This window comes from Notolepis coatsorum (assembly GCF_963971535.1).
Source record: "Notolepis coatsorum genome assembly, chromosome: 3".
NCBI classification, from domain to species: domain Eukaryota; kingdom Metazoa; phylum Chordata; class Actinopteri; order Aulopiformes; family Paralepididae; genus Notolepis; species Notolepis coatsorum.
The window spans coordinates 103,613,500-103,634,076 of record NC_140167.1 but is presented as its reverse complement, the minus strand read 5'-3'; the positions used below and the strand labels follow the sequence as shown (position 1 = coordinate 103,634,076).

The window sequence follows — 20,577 nt, the reverse complement described above, 5'->3', positions numbered from 1 at the left end:
CAGCTTTCTCCAGAACGTGATTTATAGCCCCAAATGCATTATATTGATGATCAAATACAGTTTGATAGCAATCGGCGCGATATAAAAAAATCCAACTGGACGGACTTCTGGAAGTTACTACACGTAATCTGATGTTGACCGGATGGCCGAGGGGGCGTTTATAATTCCGTGGGCAGCGTTATACCATTCATCTAATGTGGGTCAAATGTTCATCATAGCAGTTAGTATCGTACACATTGAAAAATAACGCTGAATCTTACCGTATCTTCCTCGCGCCGTTGGGCGATGAGCGTGGAACAGACATTTTCCTATTATGGGATATAGAAATATCCGGTCCATTTCCAGGTTGTATAATAATATATACGTCCAAATCATGTTGTTTTTTCGAGTTATTTGCAGCGATCGATGTTCACTGTGTGAAGACTGAGTCTCTCTAACATTAGCGAGTGCCTGGACCCCATATGGAGTGAGTCCTGCCGGGTTAAAGGTAACATCCGTTTTTTCGATCTGCCGATCGGCCACCAGATGGCGGTCTTGAACCGCTAGAGGATTGAGAGGAGATCACACTTGTGTCTCAGGGCCCCGGAAAGGAAATATGATTCCGATCACAGATTTTTGAAATATTGATATCAAAGACGAGTTACGGCGTCTTCGGCAACTTGAGCATGGCGGGGAAGGACGCCTAAAAGCGTCTTCCGGCAGTTAAAGTGTTAATATGTTGTGATATGTATAGTATATATCCTGCACTGTATTGTGAGGTCCTTCTCTTCTTGTACCATGAGCGTATGTATTTATGTGCTGTGAAGAACTGCGAGTTGTTGAGTGCAGTGTGCACCAATGCCATCAAGACAATCTCATGTGCATTCTTTGTACCTGGTGAATGAAGTAGTTCTGATTCTTCTGGTGGCCCGCCGTCTCCTGAACCTCCACGTTCTGCCCAACCAATAAAGGGATGTTCTAGAGTTTAGCATATCACGTATTTGAGTCCAGCTCATAACTTATGTTTCATGTCATCCCATCACACTCGCTAATCAGCTTCTCACGCCACTATACAATACTGCACTATAAAATACTATAACACACTTATACTATACTACCCTATACAACAAGAAATAGGAGATGAATGATTAAAGCAAATCCATGCACAATTAATGGAACATGTATGGATAATGACACACTTTCAATTTTCCTATCTCGTCTTTTGTAATACAAAGATAAAATGAATGGCAATCATTTTTGTTTTTGTTCTTTCATCTGCAAATGGCCAATGAATGAAAGCATAGCATAGCTGTATCTACTGTATCTGTAGCCGGTCACTAACTGGATCAATGTACTTTTCCTGTTTGGAACCTTGTGTCTGGCTGTGGTTCTCGGATAGATGATACTGTGTCTTTCTGAACCAAGGGCCCATGAGCAAGAATTAAGCGGGGCCTCTTGGTGCAGCCCCCCAATGACCATGGGCCCCTCCACCCCTGGTATTTACTCCCCTTTCCTTGCTTGATTCTAGTGTTGATTCTACCGCCTCCTCCGTGTGATCTCCTGACTCACCGTTTAGGCTGGACTCATGTTCTTGTTCAGAATCTGGTGTACTGGTATCAGGGCGGTTATCCTGGGAGGGTTCAGTGGAGTCTGACTGGGCCTTATCAGGCTCCGTTATGTGTGGCTCTTCCTGCACCAGGCTGCATTCAGGTGTTTGTGGTACAGGACTCTGAGGCTGCTCAGAGGTTATAGGAGAGGTTACAGGGGACTCCTCCTCTTCCTCCTTTGTGTTCTGCTCCGATTCAATTTCTGATGTTTTATTTGGTATTGGCTGGTCCTGGTCGCCCTGGCCTGGTTCTCGGTCTATGTCTGCCCTCTGTGGTTCTGCTAAGACCTGTTCTAGCTGGTTCTGGCTGGGTTCAGCTAAAACTGTCATGTGCTCAGGGCAGGGAGGAGACCGTGGTGCTAACTGGCGGTCCTTATGACCAGACAGAGGTGAAGGGTGACCCGGGGCATCGTGGAACTCATTTGAATCATGGGAGGCAGAATCACTCGTCGTGTCCTCAGGCTCCAGGTTCTGAACACGTGGGGCTAGAGAGGCCAGAGGCTGCTTGCTGGGAAGAGTGGCTCCGTTGTTAATGAAATGCTCTGTCTCCTGGTCCTTGTCTGCCTCCCTCTCTGGCCCTTCAACATACAAAGATAAGGTGAGTAGGGCTGGGCCATATGCAAGATATATATATATCATGAAAATCAGGAGGAATTGTCTTCTTGATGAAAATATAGGTGTGGGAAATCATTTTAGATAATCCTATAGGTTCAGCATCATAATCCATTACATGGTATTGGGATGCGTGTGATCCAGTATCAAACTGAAATAATTTTCAATTATTTTGGAAATAATTTTGTTAGACATTTGACATGTATTAACAGTATTTGCTTTTCGTTATTGATCAAGATAACAACAGTGTGCATCCTGATTCATAAACTGCAGAGCCCCACCCAAGAGTTATTATTAGGGATGCTCGATATTGGCTTTTTTACCGATACCGATATACCGATAATGTCCAACTCTTAATTTCCGATACCGATATCAACCGATGGATCTTTTTTTAGTACAATAGTGCAACCCCTTATCTATTGCCCAAGCATTCTAGCAGCACTTTTCTTCTGTCTGCTCTGCTATAATACCAGATACCTCCAATACAAGCGGCAACGTTTTATTTATCATCTGAATTTGGCAATACAAGATTAACTCATTCAGCGCCAATCACGAGTATAGTCGGGTTAACTCGCCATCGTTTGAGCGCCAATCACGAGTATAGTCGGGTTTTGGTCGTTATTTCTTTTATTAGCGATATCCATTAATTTTCATCCATCCAGCCTGATGTTATCGTTGGGAATGGGTCTGAGCTCGCAAAAGGGCAAATACCGCCCCCCACACCTTCCGGCTGGTATTGCACTCCACTGGGAATGGTATAGTTTTTTTTCTGGGACGATCCAAGCTGTGCGGGCGTGGTTTAAGCAATCAGGCGAGGTAGCCTGATTTCAACGATACATCTGCGACGCTCCCCCCCCCCCCCCCCCCCCCCCCCCCCTCATATGCAATGCTGTTGAACGTGGCACGGACCTCCGCGCCCAGTACTTCAAATGGCGATCAGATAATTGGATTCTTTCTTTTGCATTACATCAGATACAAGGTAAGAACATTATATATAAATTAGATCATTGATCTGATATGTATTTCTACCCCGATCGACGCTGTATCTGTGTGTGTATGTGTGGTTGTTTTCCGTTGGGTGCAGGAGGTGGGGGACCGCGCTACGAGGGCCATTTCATGTATGCAAGAGGAAGGACAATAATGATGATCTAGCGTTGATTTCAGGAAGATTCGATAATCAGCCGAAAAATGACAACATGTTTTGTGTATTCCACTAAAGGGCTATTATCGCGTCTTTCTCTGGAATTACTAGAAATCACCAAAACTATACTCGTATTAAAAACGGTATGAAACGGAAATGTACCGATGAAAAAAACAATCCGTTTCGTACATGTTGACTGCAAGCAACTCACTGATAATCGACGAGTGTATTAGACCTATAGCCATAATTTAAGATATATTTTAAGCACTCGCAAATCTCCCAGTCCTCCCATTGATTAAAGCAGTGGCGCTCTAGCGCCCTCTCGCGCACTTAAGCGTGGCGGTCAATGAGTTAATATTCAACGTTAAATATCAAAGTACGCCTCTACAGATAATGAGCATAATTTAGTAAAATGTGCAACTCTAGTTCCCCCTAGTGTCGTATACTCCCCCCGAGATGTATTAAACCCTAGTTCCACCTGGTGTCGTATACTCCCCCGAGATGTATTAAACTCTAGTTCCCCCTAGTGTCGTATACTCCCCCCGAGATGTATTAAACCCTAGTTCCACCTGGTGTCGTATACTCCCCCGAGATGTATTAAACTCTAGTTCCACCTGGTGTCGTATAGTCCCCCGAGATGTATTAAACTCTAGTTCCACCTAGTGTCGTATACTCCCCCGAGATGTATTAAACTCTAGTTCCACCTAGTGTCGTATACAGGGTTTCCGTTAGAATTTTTTTTTGCAGGTCTGAGTGTCCGGTAGATTTCAATCTACCGGACAAATGGGATAAATTCCGGTCAGAGTTTATTGAGCTTAAAAACAATTGATATGCCTATATAAAGAATGACATCATCAAGGCATTTATAATATTTTAACTTAAAACTAGGCTACTTTTGCGTATATACAGTCATTAATATATTCCAAATAAAATAAGTCCCTCGAAACTTCGTGCTGCTGCCGACTTGAGGTGTCGGTGGGCAGTCTGCCCGACCTTAATAAACAGCAGTCTGTTATAATCACATTTTTATGAGCTAACGAATTCCGTTATATTGGACATTTGTATTAATTATATCAAGCGAAGAACTGAGAAATTTGGCAGAGAGAGACGGCAACATTATCATGGGTTTGCGTGATGTATATCTCCACCTCCCAACGAGGTGGTGCTGGTCATAATGTCCTGTGAAAATAATTCCCTCTAAACACAATTTGATTATTTGAATTGTATTAAAATAGGCTAAAATTAAATAGCCTATGCAATCATTTGTTTCATCGTTGCTTCACCAAGCAGCCGGTCTAATAATGACATCCTGTTGTCAGCGCGAGCTGGCTGCTGATATATTTACGTGAAGCATGAAGCAGCAGTGTTTTTAGGTCCGGTCTGGAAACCGCTCAGCAGCGCCCCCACCCAACAGCTGAATTGCCAATGGCTGAATTGGAGTACTGCACCCTGCCGGCCGGCAGATGGATGCTTCTCGCAAATATATCAGCAGCCAGCTCGCGCTGACAACAGGTCGGATGTCATTATTAGACCGGCTGTTTGGTGAAGCAACGATGAAACAAATGTAATGATTGTTTGTTTCGTTCATCGCATAGGCTATTTAATTTTAGCCTATTTTAATACAATTCAAATAATCAAATTGTGTTTAGAGGGAATTATTTTCACCGGACATTATGACCGGAGAGATTAAATATGTCGGACTTCAACAGATTTTGCCGGTCAAATACCGGTAATTACCGGCTAACGGAAACGCTGGTCGTATACCCCCCCGAGATGTATTAAACCCTAGTTCCATCTAGTGTCATATAGTCCCCCCTGAAACGTATTCGTTGTATGAATCCACGTACCAAATTGTAACGTCCATACCGCAGGACGAATACACATAACTTTACATCTCTAGTTATCATTATAAAACGTGATGCTGAAACTTATTCATATAAATAGTGTACACAGTGTTAAATGTTACTATTTTTATATGTTGTGATATGTATAGTATATGTCCTGCACTGTATTGTGAGGTCCTTCTCTTCTTGTACCATGAGCGTATGTATTTATGTGCTGTGAGGAACTGCGAGTTGTTGTGTGCAGTGTGCACCAATGCCATCAAGACAATCTCATGTGCATTCTTTGTACCTGGTGAATGAAGTAGTTCTGATTCTTCTGGTGGCCCGCCGTCTCCTGAACCTCCACGTTCTGCCCAAACAATAAAGGGATGTTCTAGAGTTTAGCATATCACGTATTTGAGTCCAGCTCATAACTTATGTTTCATGTCATCCCATCACACTCGCTAATCAGCTTCTCACTCCACTATACAATACTGCACTATAAAATACTATAACACACTTTACTATACTACCCTATACAACAAGAAATAGGAGATGAATGATTAAAGCAAATCCATGCACAATTAATGGAACATGTATGGATAATGACACACTTTCAATTTTCCTATCTCGTCTTTTGTGATAAAAGATAAAATGAATGGCAATCATTTTTGTTTTTTGTTCTTTCATCTGCAAATGGCCAATGAATGAAAGCATAGCATAGCTGTATCTACTGTATCTGTAGCCGGTCACTAACTGGATCAATGTACTTTTCCTGTTTGGAACCTTGTGTCTGGCTGTGGTTCTCGGATAGATGATACTGTGTCTTTCTTTTTTTTTTTTTGGTCTTTTTCCCCCTCCATTTTCCTCCGATTTTCTCCCATCCCAATGTTAGTCGTATGCCAATTCCCAGTCCCTTCCTGGTCGCTGCGCACTTACCCCCCACAGTCAGATCATCTGGGAGAGTGGAGGCTACCACGTGCTTCCTCCGACACACGTCCAGCCAATCACCGCTTCTTTTCACCTGGCAGCGCGGATTCTCATTGAGAGGGCGTAGCGTGTGGGAGGACCACACTATCCCCCTCACGTCCAATCCGCGCTTAGCAGGCGCCCCGACCGAACTGTAGGAGTCGCTGTTTACAACGACCCGGACCCACCCCGCCAGCTTCTCCCACCCTCTGATACAGCCAATTGTATCAGTACAGACGGCCAGCCAAGCTGGTGACAACCCCGGAGCTGTGAGCTGGATTCGAACAGGTAAATCCAGCTCAGCTCCGGGGCTGGTGACGAACGCAATCTCCGCTCGGCCACCTAACCGCCCGATACTGTGTCTTTCTGAACCAAGGGCCCATGAGCAAGAATTAAGCGGGGGGGGCCTCTTGGTGCAGCCCCCCAATGACCATGGGCCCCTCCACCCCTGGTATTTACTCCCCTTTCCTTGCTTGATTCTAGTGTTGATTCTACCGCCTCCTCCGTGTGATCTCCTGACTCACCGTTTAGGCTGGACTCATGTTCTTGTTCAGAATCTGGTGTACTGGAATCAGGGTGGTTATCCTGGGAGGGTTCAGTGGAGTCTGACTGGGCCTTATCAGGCTCCGTTATGTGTGGCTCTTCCTGCACCAGGCTGCATTCAGGTGTTTGTGGTACAGGACTCTGAGGCTGCTCAGAGGTTATAGGAGAGGTTACAGGGGACTCCTCCTCTTCCTCCTTTGTGTTCTGCTCCGATTCAATTTCTGATGTTTTATTTGGTATTGGCTGGTCCTGGTCGCCCTGGCCTGGTTCTCGGTCTAGGTCTGCCCTCTGTGGTTCTGCTAAGACCTGTTCTAGCTGGTTCTGGCTGGGTTCAGCTAAAACTGTCATGTGCTCAGGGCAGGGAGGAGACCGTGGTGCTAACTGGCGGTCCTTATGACCAGACAGAGGTGAAGGGTGACCCGGGGCATCGTGGAATTCATTTGAAGCATGGGAGGCAGAATCACTCGTCGTGTCCTCAGGCTCCAGGTTCTGAACACGTGGGGCTAGAGAGGCCAGAGGCTGCTTGCTGGGAAGAGTGGCTCCGTTGTTAATGAAATGCTCCGTCTCCTGGTCCTTGTCTGCCTCCCTCTCTGGCCCTTCAACATACAAAGATAAGGTGAGTAGGGCTGGGCCATATGAAACATATACTGTATAAATATATCATGACAATCGGGAGGAATTGTCTTCTTGATGTCAATATAGGTGTGGAAAATCATTTTAGATAATCCTATAGGTTCAGCATCATAATCCATTACATGGTATTGGGATGTGTGTGATCCAGTATCAAACTGAAATCATTTTCAATTATTTTGGAAATCATTTTGTTAGACATTTGACATGTATTAACAGTATTTGCATTTTGTTATTGATCAAGATAACATTGTGCATCCTGATTCATAAACTGCAGAGCCCCACCCAAGAGTTAATTCATTAACACATTCCCTGCCACGCACTTTCAGCATCTTATACCATTCTCTGCCAGTACTGTAAGTCTATGGAGATGTTCACCTTCTTTGCAGGGCTATAACTTTTTAAATTGCATTGCTAAATTGACATTACTATGGCCCATTCAACATCGATTATCTATCGTTCAGGATGTAGGAACGTTTTACTTTTTCATTCACACATTCATACGAAAATACCGTCTAGAATATAAATATGTTTTTATCGTTTTCTGCAGTAATTCCTAGAACGTGAGATATAGGCATAAATGCATATTATCAAATGCCGTTCGTTGCCGATCCACGCTATATTAAAAATGTCAACTGTACATGGTCCTAAACGTTATGACTGATCATGCGCGGATGAACGGAGGGGGGGGGGGTCGTTTATAATTTCGTGATCGTCGTTAAATGATTTATGTAGTATGGGTGATATATAGATCAGAGCAGTTTGCATGGATAATAATAAACAAACAGGCTGAAAGTCACGGCAGCCTCCTCTTACCGTTGGGCGATGAGACTGGAGCAAAAAGATCCCAGTTATTTGATGGGATCGAGTCGATCCATTTCCGGTTTGTATAATACTAATACACGCCCAAATCATGTCGATTATTGAGTTATGGCAGCGATCCATGTCCACGGTGTGTGGCTAGAGTCCCGCGATGATATGCGCGTGGCCGGACGCATTTAGGAGACGCGCCGGCTCACACAGCATCAGACAAGGCTCCGTGAGGGAAATATGAATAACATGGCGAAAATATGATCTCAATAACGTTGCACGCCGTGGATTGGCAGAATTTGCATGAACTTGAAACACGTCGTACAACGTGATTGGCGGGGAAAGTGTTAAGGATAATAAAATATCTATTTATCTAAATCTTCCGCAATGTGTCAATATCAACCTGAACATTCCTATGGACTATATTCACATGGCGGCCATTTTGTTAAGTTTGCTTGGGTTGGGTTCCTTTACACACCCTGTTCTCACCTTGGGTGGAAAGGAACCCAGCCTGAGCATGACATAAGATCAAAATGGCCGGCGTGCGATATGGTCCATTGAGGCCTATCATGGAATGTTTAAAATGGCCATTGGTCCTCCATGTTGGAAGAAACAATGGTTGCTATGTGCAAGCTCCAGTAATAAGACACCACATTATGACATTGTTGATTTTGATGCATTTCTCATATGTCAACACATAGCAACCGCTGTTTTACTCTAGCTTAAAACTCTGAGGTATTTTTGCTGGTCCATATCCGCTTCCATTCGTTTGTGCTAAGCTAGGCTAGCTTGCAGCCAGATAGCTTTCTACTAAACACACAGAGGAAATTGGTATCCATCTTTTTGTCTGACGATAAAGCGCATTTCCCATAATTTTGGCATGTTCCTTTAAAATGACGTTGAGTTCTAGAAAAGTGCTATATGAATCTCATGTATTACTACCATTAGTATTATGTCATCTCATCAAACTTGCTAATCAGTGTCTCTCTCCACTACAGAATACTGTACTGCATCTGATACCATTACTGTATTACACTGTATTATATGAGAAACATGAGATAAGTAAATGAATGCATAACTAATGGACCATTATCAATAAATGTTCAACAGCTTGATTCCTAAGTTACTGAACGGATACTTGGATCCATGCAAGGCTTCACAAGGCTTCACTTTAAGGAGCTTTCAAACCTTCGTCAGAGGATGCATCAGACTGGCGCATACAGGCCTTTTTCGCGTTCACGCCTACTTTTGGTGGAAAAAAGTAGGTGACTCCATTTAAACTGGCTGCTGCCGTCGACCATTTGAATGAACGGTTACATTTGATCCGTCTTCAGGCATGATGCCCCTTCAGTCTTCCCGTATGGCATTTCCCCATTCAGTGGCAGGAGAGTTCCCCATTTTCTTACCTGGACATTTGTCGCCGTTTGTTTTGTCCTAAAGTTGCAGATTGTGAACAAAGAGTGCCTCCTGCCCCTTTCTCCCAAAAGTTGTTTCCCCCCCAAAAGGACACGTGGCGATCACAACACAGTGTCGAGCACACAATGCCAGTTTGATGTATACACAGTTGAGCTTGAGTCCTAAAAACCTTCCCATCCCATCTTCGCTAATACCAAAATAAAATGTAGAATTTTTGTTAAAGAAAAACAACAACACAGCATACCTTTTGCGTTATCTTGCAATAGAGGGTTCTCCACATCATTTCTCATCTTCTTCAGCTCAGTTCCTGCTTGGTGCGCGGCATAACCCAGAGAGGAACATGCAGAAACCAAAGGTTTATGTGACAGTGATGGCGGGGACCAACACTAACAGTAAGGGATGCTCGATCCCACCGAGTGTGCATGATCATCTACACAAAATGATTTTCCAGCATGCCAAAGATGGGTTTCTTTTTTTTGTCCGCTTTTTCTCCTTATTTTCAATTTTTTTCTCCCATCCCAATTTCATATCGCCAATTCTCCCCTTCAATTCTCCCCTCCCCTGTCTTTAACGTTGCTAAACTATGCCTCCCACTGGTCGGCTGTAGTGAGGATAGAAGCCTTGCATTACGTGTCCCCTCCGGTACACAAGGAGGCAGCCTGTTGCATCTTTTCACCTGCCAGCACGGACTCTCAGTGGTGAGGAGTAACGTGTGGGAGGCTCACGCTGCCCCCGATACTTCCCGTCTCTGCTGTCCAGGCGTCACCCAACCGACCTGTAGGAGTCGCTGTACACAACGTCCAGATTACCACCCATCGACTTTCCACCCACTACCTCTGCCAATTGATAGTATGACGACTGGCCCAAGCCGCAGGCAATGCTGACTCGGGGAGTCGAGACCGGAGTCTCTTGCACAGCCGCCTCCCAAAGATGGGTTTCTGTAATCAATTTCACTCCAAAGTTATTCTTTTGACATAATGTTGTGTTAACCGTACCTTTTTTATATTTCCTGTAGCAGCCGTATCCCACAGCAGCAAGTAAAATAAGTAAAAAGGTAAGGACTAGGCCGACAATCAGCGCTGTAGAGCTCTCGTCTGCAGAAAAACACCAGCACATTACAGAAACTCTTACAGAAAGAGAATGGATAGTAACTAGAGAAGAGAGGGTAGCAACTTATATAAGGAGACACACATTTGCATTAGCAGACCTGCATTAAAGGACCATAGCGTTCTAATTTAGACTTCGCCATTACCAGAGACCATCCCCGTCTTTAACAAAGTTTGTGTGCATACAGTATGTGTATAGAGTGTATGTTTTGGTAGATCTCAGCCTACTTTTCAAACTGCTATTGATATTAAAAAGGGTTGAAAATATGCTCCATTAAACTTGAAAATCCCTAGGCATAGGTAATTTATTTTCACTAATGTTACTGTATTACTCTACTACAAGCTAGTGAAATTCGTGCAGCAACCGGGAGCACAATGGTTACATATGTCTAGCAGCTTTCAAGTCTCATGGAGTATTTTCCATTCCTATTTCAACATCAATGGCGCAAGGTATGATGATATCAGCTAAAACACACACGTATACACCTATGAACACCAATTTGTCCTTTGTTAAAGACAGGGGCAATCTCCAGGAATGGCGAGAAGTCACAATAAGACTGGTATGTCATGCTGTAGCAAGACAAGGATATTACCTAATGGGGAAATTCACTCAAAAACAGAATTCACATATCACATTCATACTGAGACAGTTCAGTCTAGATGTGTGTATGTGTACAAAGCCTCTCCCAAAGCTGAACACAAGATAGTTGGTCCAGTGAATGGAAGACAGTCCTTGTAATACTGTACTTATTGATCTTTGTAGTAAGTGCACTCTGTAGAGTTTGACTATTCATATGCTTACCTTTTGACTGTTCTTTATGGGGTTAAGTGACTGCACCTGGCCTGTCATCCTATTTTCCAATGGGAGATTTGACCCAACCCATATATTAGAGTGTACCCCTAATTGCCGTTATCCCAAAGAAGATCCTTTGATCAAAATGTTGATGGCAATAAATACAGCGCGAGCAAATTTAACAGTGTGTGGATTGATTCTATTATTTTGAGGCAGTCCTTGTACACAGACGGTACGCAGAGAGGTTCTACTGGTATATGGGGGCATTTTATGTTTTTATTTATAGTAAATGTTACCACAATTGTGGATGCACAGATACCACTTGTTCAGTCCATCAGTTTGTACATGAATGATCGAGATATAATCCATTTCCTTTCCACCTTGTTCTACCCAAGGTGGAAAAGGAACCCAACCTGAGCATGACACAAGAGCAAAATGGCCAACCTCATAGTCACTCTCCATATCCTCGCATTGGGCAGTGAAACTATACCCCATAAAACCATTATACTATTCATTATATTTTTCTGGGAACCCCCCGAAATCCTCCCAAGGACCACTGGGGGTCCCTGGACCCCACGTTGAGAACCACTGGATATGACTTAGGGAAATTCTCTTGACACTGTTCTAGCGTGGAATTGTCCGATATCTGATAAGTGTTAAAAATAATGTTTAGAATAAATTGGCACCGGCCTGCCGTTAGCAAGTCAGCAACGATACGCTCTAAAAATCACAAAGAAATCCATTAAAACAGTTTTATTACTTACTATTAGGGATGTCCGATATTATCGGCCGACCGATATTATCGGCCGATATCGGCAGTAAAATGTGATATCGGAAAATATCGGTATCGGTTTAAAAAAAAAAAAAAACAATAACAATATTTGTTATATATATATCCAGTGAAGTTATTAGTTACCTGAAATTATTCATTTTTTTGGACGGGGAAACCCTTCATATATCGGTATCGGTTGATATCGGTTGATATCGGTATCGGAAATTAAGAGTTGGACAATATCGGAATATCGGTATCGGTAAAAAATCCAATATCGAGCATCCCTACTTACTATTAAGTAATAATATGGAATATATTTATTTACATTAAGTAAATATATGGAATGGCTAACAAGTGATTTTTAAGAGTTTGATTTCATAACCCATTGTTGAATTTGCATTGCTAACAAACTCCAACAGGAAGCTAGTGCCGATTCAACAAAAACATTGTGTGAAAACCATAGTAACTTGTAAAAGACAATTCCTAGGAATTAGAAATATAAAGCAAAGTATATATAACATACTGTACGTATAATATAGGCTAGTACATCACATACATAAACAACGAATTATAAAGCCAAGCTGAAGTGTCTTACCTGTGTAGCAGTCCTTTGCAGTGAATGTTGCTTTCTTTTCACTGATGGGATTGCTAACCCCACAAGTGTAGACCGTATTGTCGCCTTGACCCTCGACAGATATTGATAAGTTTGGCCCAGGAGCAGTCGCCCAGTCAAACTTCATGAGGAGTGGAGGACCTCGCGGTTCAGCAAAGCAGACCAGCGTTGCACGTCGTGTTTTAGAAGTGTCCGAACCATCGGCGTCGGCGATCTCACAGGAGATGGTGGGTTCTAACACTTCATCTACAAACACATGTCACACAAGTCAGATCAGCTAATAACCAAGCGTGAAGAGGACGTGTTTATGCTTAAAGCTACACTGTGTCGTTTTTTTTGTTTGTTGTTGTTTTTTAGGGGGGGGGGGGGGGGTGTTCTAAATAAACGATGATATACAGTATTCAGTGAAGAGGCGTATGAAAGGAAAAAGCTGCAAACTTGGCAGCAGAAACTGAACAGCGAGGATGGAAAGCTAGCGTTTGTCCAGTAGAAGTATCATGCAGAGGGTTTCAGGCACGTCGGCTTTTATCATTATTGGGAGAGTTAGGGATTTTGATAGTTCTTTGATAGATCCCTCGATAGCTCTTTCCAGTTCATGCACCTTGGTTGAAGGTGCGACAGATCTTTTGTTTATCTTGTGTGTGCCGACTATGAAAATCTAAATATCTCCCATTAACTTTGTGTATTCTCTCCGATTTAACCTTTTTAACATTATGATGGTTCAAGTTCAAGTTTGTTAAATGCGCTTACCATCTTCTCCAGAGTCAAACTGGATAAAATACCAATTTCCTCTCTGTGGGTTCAGTAGAAAGCTATCCAGCTGTAAGCTAGCCTAGCTTAGCACAAATTAATGGAAGCGGATAGGGACCAACTTGTACTTGTACTTTAAGATTGTACTACGATAGGCATCCTGAGTATATTAGCTGAATGAATGAAAACTTTATTTAACAGATTGCAGAATGGGTACAATACAGTACGGCTCAATACATACAATTGTTAAGGGGATGCAGACCATCAGGGTCCCCCATTTTCAATTCATAGTCACATTTATGACATACACAACATACATGACATCATGACATTTATGGCATAGGGACATACATGACATACAGGTATATAGTACTGTTACATTTGTGACATATATGATATGCAAATATACAGTACTGTTACCCATAGATCCTGACAGAGTATATACATATGATGGGGAGGAGACTGTACATTAGGAGGGGGTGGGTGGGTGGGAGAGAAATATACATACGGTGGGGAGAGAATATATACATACAGTGGTGAGGAGACTGACTATTAGGAGGGGGTGGGAGGGTGGGAGAGAAATATACATACGGTGGGGAGAGAATATATACATACAGTGGTGAGGAGACTGTACATTAGGAGGGGGTGGGAGGGTGGGAGAGAAATATACATACGGTGGGGAGAGAATATATACATACGGAGGGGAGGAGACTGTCTATTAGGAGGGGGTGGGAGTAGGGTTTGGACATTTACGGTGGCCAGTTTCGAAATGCAGCCTCCCGTAGGTGCTCTTTTAGAGCGGTTTTGAATGTGGGTAGAGATTCACATTCCTTTACAGCTTTGGGTAGGGCGTTCCACATTGATGTGGCATAATTGCGAAACGTGTTTAGTCCCTTGTTTGAGCCGAATCTGGGTTTAACATGATTTGTTGAGCTTCCTCTGGTGTTGTGGTCGTGGTATTCACTGACCTTTGGGAAGACATGTACATGGGTACCTTAGTCGTATAGTGTATCTTGTAGACCAGGCCCAGCTCAGCACATTCTTACGGTTATTACCAGTAACAAGGACACATCGAAGTTTAAGGTGACAATATGACTACCGTTACATAATTATATAATAATTATTATTATTTAAAAATGATTAGTCTACATAAAGATTTTATCTATAGCATAACAAGTTGACATGAGTATTTAGTAAATACTAACCCAATGATTCAGACCTTATTATTCAGAGTAGATACATAAAATCTTATGTATTAAGTTAAATACATAACTTACCAATAACTTCCATGTTGTGATGTGAATAATACCGCTTATTGTTGATGCTGATTTCCAGTTCATAGGGTCCACTATCTTCCACTCTGAGTTGTCCGATAGTAAGTTCGGCAGTGTGCCAGTCTAAGATCACCCTGTAAGTATATGTAATAAAACATGAATGATCCACAGACACTGAACCTTACTACACACTTGACATGAAAATGTATTCGACAATACTAAATGTTTTGATACCCCTCTCAGGGCTCATAATGAAATATCCACATGTCAAAATATAATCATTATATATATTCCATTGAATCACTTGTTTACATGACAGTAAAGCATTATCCAAATGGAACTATTTAAAGATTGAGTAAAGCATTATCCAAATGGAACTATTCAAAGATTGAGTAAAGCATTACAAACAGTTATATAGCTTAATTTCTTCAGAGAGGTCATAGCACAGTGCAGAACCCCTGGAGCAGTTAGAGGTGCAGCACCCCTGGAGCAGTTAGAGGTGCAGCACCCCTGGAGCAGTTAGAGGTGCAGCACCCCTGGAGCAGTTAGAGGTGCAGCACCCCTGGAGCAGTTAGAGGTGCAGCACCCCTGGAGCAGTTAGGGGTGCAGCACCCCTGGAGCAGTTAGAGGTGCAGCACCCCTGGAGCAGTTAGAGGTGCAGCACCCCTGGAGCAGTTAGAGGTGCAGCACCCCTGGAGCAGTTAGAGGTGCAGCACCCCTGGAGCAGTTAGAGGTGCAGCACCCCTGGAGCAGTTAGAGGTGCAGCACCCCTGGAGCAGTTAGGGGTGCAGTGTCTCGCTCAAGGACTCTGCCGAGAGGAGCGGGGTTCAAACCGTGAACCTTCAGATTACCAGATGACCGCTCTCTACCTCCTAAACCAATGCCGCCCTATGTAAAACCACAGCCAGATCTCGCTTAAAATATGTAAATAAAGTACTAATCGACCACAGGAAAAAAGGTACACTACATAATGTACATATTATGTACAAATATTCACGTATTGTATCGAAAATGTAACATGTGTAATGTAACAACAATGTAACAATGTAAAATGTAACAACCTTAACTCTTAACTGTATGTCTTACCCATAACCGTTAAGTGAATGTTAAAACTAACCACAACTCTAACTATAAACATAAACACACTCGCCCGGCGACTGCAATGATTGTTGGTTCAACTCCTGGTTGCGGCGTCTGTTTTGGACTTTCGCCGATACAATAGGTGAATATATTACTTATGGCTAAAACATAACATACATTATGTAATTTTTTTCCTGTGGTCGATAGTACTTTACTTACGTTTTTTAATTTTTAATTTTTTTCACTTTTTCTCCTTATTTTTCTCCCATCCCAATTTCGTATCGTCAATTCTCCCCTTCAATTCTCCCCTCCCCTGTCTTGAACGTTGCTAGACTATGCCTCCCACTGGTCGGCTGTAGTGAGGATAGAAGCCTTGCATCACGTGTCCCCTCCGGTACACGAGGAGGCAGCCTGTCGCATCTTTTCACCAGACAGCGCGGACTCTCAGTGGCGAGGAGTAACGCGTGGGAGGCTCACGCTGCCCCCGATACTTCCCGTCTCTGCTGTACAGGCGTCACCCAACCAACCTGTAGGAGTCGCTGTCCACAACGTCCAATCCCCACCCATCGACTTTCCACCCGCTACCTCTGCCAATTGAGATAGTATGACGACTGGCCCAAGCCGCAGGCAACGCTGACTCGGGGAGTCGAGACCAGAGTCTCTTGCATTGGTGACCAGCGCAATCTCCGCTACGCCACAATATTGTCACAAGGAAAGATGAAATTACCTACCTGGGTTCCATCCTAGAGGCTAATCTCTCCTGTGACAAAATGGCATCCAATGTAATAAAAAAAGTCAACCAAAGAACTCGATTCTTGTACCGGATCTCCTCTCTGGTAAACAGGAATACCCTGAAGACTCTGGCAGGAGCACTCATTCAAAAAAAAAAAAAATCTAACCCCGACTAACCTTAATGTCATGCACTTGTCCTAATAAACTAATCTACACTGTAACACGCAACACTTTGATGAACATTGTTACTCAGCTGATAGAGTTATACCCTTCTTGCTGTCTTGTCGCACAGAACTTGTAAGTCGCTTTGGATAAAAGCGTCAGCTAAATGACTAAATGTAAATGTAAATGTAAGGGTACTACGACTATGCTTGCACCTCATGGTACCAAAGCACCTCAAAGGCGCTAAAAACAAAATTACAAACATCTCAAAACAAACTGGTCAGACTACTGCTTGACCTTACTCCTAGAACCCACCTCACCCCTGCCCACTTTGACAACCTAGGATGGCTTAGAGTTGACGACAGAGTACAGCAACTTGCAATGGGCCTGGTCTACAAGATACACTACACGACCAAGGTACCCATGTACATGTCAAAATACTTCCCAAAGGTCAGTGAATACCACGATCACAACACCAGAGGGAGCTCCACAAATCATGTTAAACCCAGATTCGGCTCAAATAAGGGACTAAACACGTTTCGCAATTATGCCACATCAATGTGGAACGCCCTACCAAAGCTGTAAAGGAATGTGGATCACTACCCACTTTCAAAACCAATCTCAAGGGACACCTACGGGAGACTGCAATTCAAAACTGGCCCCTGTAAATGTCCTAACCCAACCCCCTCCAATGTACAGTCATTTACCTAGTATGGTTTTGTCAATAGTCCAATGTACAATTTTGCTTGTTTGTACAGTGTCTCCCCCCCCCCCCAATGTACAGTTCTTGTTTATACAGGTTTCTCCCCCCCCCCCCCCCCCCAACCACCTCCAATGTAAATTACCCAGTATGGTTTGTCAATATCCCAATGTACCCAACCCCCCCCCCACACAACCCCACCCAACCTCCTCCAATGTACAGTTTCTACGTCAAATGTATATACTCCCTTTTCTTGACTCCTTTTGTATCACAAACAGTACTGTATTTGCAAATCTGGTATGTCATAAATGTATAGATGTAGCAGTACTGTCTATCTGTATGTCGTGTATGTCATATATGTCCTGATGAATTGAAAATGGGGGACCCTGATGTAAACAAGACAAAAGTCTTTCTCTGGTCTGCATCCCTTAACAATTGTGTGTATTGAGCTGTACTGTATTGTACCCATTCTGCAATCTGTTAATAAAGTTTTCAATCAATCAATCAATCAATCAATCAATTCAATCAATCAAAACCCAGTCGCCCTCGATTTACTTACATTTTCCGACGGGATTGTCCTCACCTGTGGTTATACGAGCCATATTCCGTCTGCTCACTGCCGTCAAATTTCACCACGTTGTCTCCCTTGTGCTTCCACAGAATGTCCCCAGGTTCTACAGGCGTGGTGGGGACCAGCGTAGTGAGTGACCCCTGCCTCCATAATGCGGGGCCTCCCCGGCTGCTACTGTACACAGACATACTAAAGTGTTAGTATTTATTAATATTATATTAGCTTAAACAAATATACCAAAGTATCAAAAGCAGAAGTGTGTATTCTATAATGCTTTGGAGCACTGAAATACAAAAATGAACTAACTGTGACGGTGGTCACTAGGTACTAGCAGGCACTGTGTGTGTGACGGTGGTCACTAGCTGCTAGCAGGCACTGTGTGTGTGTGACGGTGGTCACTAGCTGCTAGCAGGCACTGTGTGTGTGTGACGGTGGTCACTAGCTGCTAGCAGGCACCGTGTGTGTGTGACGGTGGTCACTAGCTGCTAGCAGGCAGTGTGTGTGTGACGGTGGTCACTAGCTGCTAGCAGGCACTGTGTGTGTGTGACGGTGGTCACTAGCTGCTAGCAGGCAGTGTGTGTGTCGACGGAGGTCACTAGCTGCTAGCAGGCACTGTGTGTGTGTGACGGTGGTCACTAGCTGCTAGCAGGCAGTGTGTGTGTGACGGTGGTCACTAGCTGCTAGCAGGCAGTGTGTGTGTGACGGTGGTCACTAGCTGCTAGCAGGCAGTGTGTGTGTGTGACGGTGGTCACTAGCTGCTAGCAGGCAGTGTGTGTGTGTGACGGTGGTCACTAGCTGCTAGCAGGGCAGTGTGTGTGTGACGGTGGTCACTAGCTGCTAGCAGGCACTGTGTGTGTGTGACGGTGGTCACTAGCTGCTAGCAGGCAGTGGTGTGTGTGACGGTGGTCACTAGCTGCTAGCAGGCAGTGTGTGTGTGACGGGTGGTCACTAGCTGCTAGCAGGCAGTGTGTGTGTGTGACGGTGGTCACTAGCTGCTAGCAGGCACTGTGTGTGTGTGACGGTGGTCACTAGCTGCTAGCAGGCAGTGTGTGTGTGACGGTGGTCACTAGCTGCTAGCAGGCAGTGTGTGTGTGACGGTGGTCACTAGCTGCTAGCAGGCACTGTGTGTGTGACGGTGGTCACTAGCTGCTAGCAGGCAGTGTGTGTGTGACGGTGGTCACTAGCTGCTAGCAGGCACTGTGTGTAACGGTGGAAGTTATTGGAGTTTACACCAAGGGGTGACCATTGCAAGGTTTCAACCTTGTTACACTCACCCCTCTAAAGTCACTCCATACTCACAGTGAGTGACCCCAGTTGTTTTTGCTTTCGGATTCTGCTGGGGGGGGGGGGGGGGGGGGGGGGGGGGGGGGGTGGATGTTCGGGTGGATGGACATGGTGGTGGTTGGATGGGGGGGTATGTGGTGTTGTGGGTGGTCTGGGATGGCACTGGGGACCTTTGGGACTCTTTGGGGTGCTGTGGAGGTTGTGTGGGGTCCTTCATGCGGGGGGGGTCCCTTGGGTGTCAGTGGGTTTCAAGTTCAAGTTTCAAGTTTCTTTATTAGTCGTCGTACAGAAGTGCATTTTATACAAAATGCTTCTTTCTGTTACGCTCCAGAGACTGTGCTAAACAAAAATAGATAAGTATAAAATAGAAGTCAAGTACGTAGACAAAAGTGTTGAGTATATACATATATACAATGCTCAATGCAGAGTAGAAGTAACTGAGTTACCATACAATATACTACAGTGCAAAGCAGAAATGGGATGAGGTACAATTTACAGTAAGGTGTAATGAGGTATGGGTTGTAGTGCAAATTCTTTACCAATAAATATAAAGTTTGTTTAGGGTTGGGGGAGGTCTGTCGGTGTGTGTGTGCGGGAGGCTGGTGTTCGGCTCTGGGGGAGGTCTGGGGGGTTTGGTTGGAGTCTATGGCTTCGGCTGGGCCTTTCCTGGACCTTTCCTGGAGTTGGGTGCTGGTCTCTTGCGTGTGCTTTGATGGTTTTGGCGAGGTCGCCGGGACCGGGGGAGATGGTGCGGCCTGCGGGGGTGGCATTCCCGTTGCCGTGCATGGTGGCGTGAGTGGCATGCGGGCTGTTTGTGTTTTCCTTCAGTCATGACGTGCTTTATCAGGGGGGTGTCTTGGATGGGGATGTGGTGGGGATTGATGTGTGGAGTGTTTGGGGGACTGGCTGTTCCTGGGGGTTCACATGCCTTCAAGCAACACTGTACTTATTGTACTTATTGTATGCCTATTCTTATGTCTGCACCTTACGTTGCACTACTTTTATTGTCTTTTATACCTATTCTTATGTCTGCACTTTATGCATTGTTTTTATTCTGTCAACTGTATGCTGATTTTATGCCTATGTTAATTGTATGCTATTTGCTGTGGGGCACTTTGGGCTGTGGTCCATGTGTGAAAGGTGCTATATAGATAGTTATTAATATGTATTATTATATTGTAAAAAGAATTATGCATTGAAATGTCTAAGTC

The 20,577-nt window shown here is 44.1% G+C and overlaps 1 protein-coding gene across 1 annotated transcript in view; it reads right to left on the bottom strand.

Moving 5' to 3' along the window:
• Positions 1–20,577, bottom strand: part of LOC311224742 (uncharacterized protein) — a 37,078-nt gene that overhangs the window by 11,874 nt on the left and 4,627 nt on the right. Inside the window, exons 2-10 of the mRNA XM_084309841.1 lie at positions 18,095–18,256; positions 14,841–14,971; positions 12,796–13,059; positions 10,525–10,623; positions 9,774–9,836; positions 6,655–7,269; positions 5,472–5,531; positions 1,549–2,163; positions 874–933 (exon numbers count right to left, since the gene is read on the bottom strand). Coding sequence (XP_084165967.1) covers positions 874–933; positions 1,549–2,163; positions 5,472–5,531; positions 6,655–7,269; positions 9,774–9,836; positions 10,525–10,623; positions 12,796–13,059; positions 14,841–14,971; positions 18,095–18,256 — 2,069 coding nt within the window. The remainder of the gene's footprint in view (positions 1–873; positions 934–1,548; positions 2,164–5,471; positions 5,532–6,654; positions 7,270–9,773; positions 9,837–10,524; positions 10,624–12,795; positions 13,060–14,840; positions 14,972–18,094; positions 18,257–20,577) is intronic.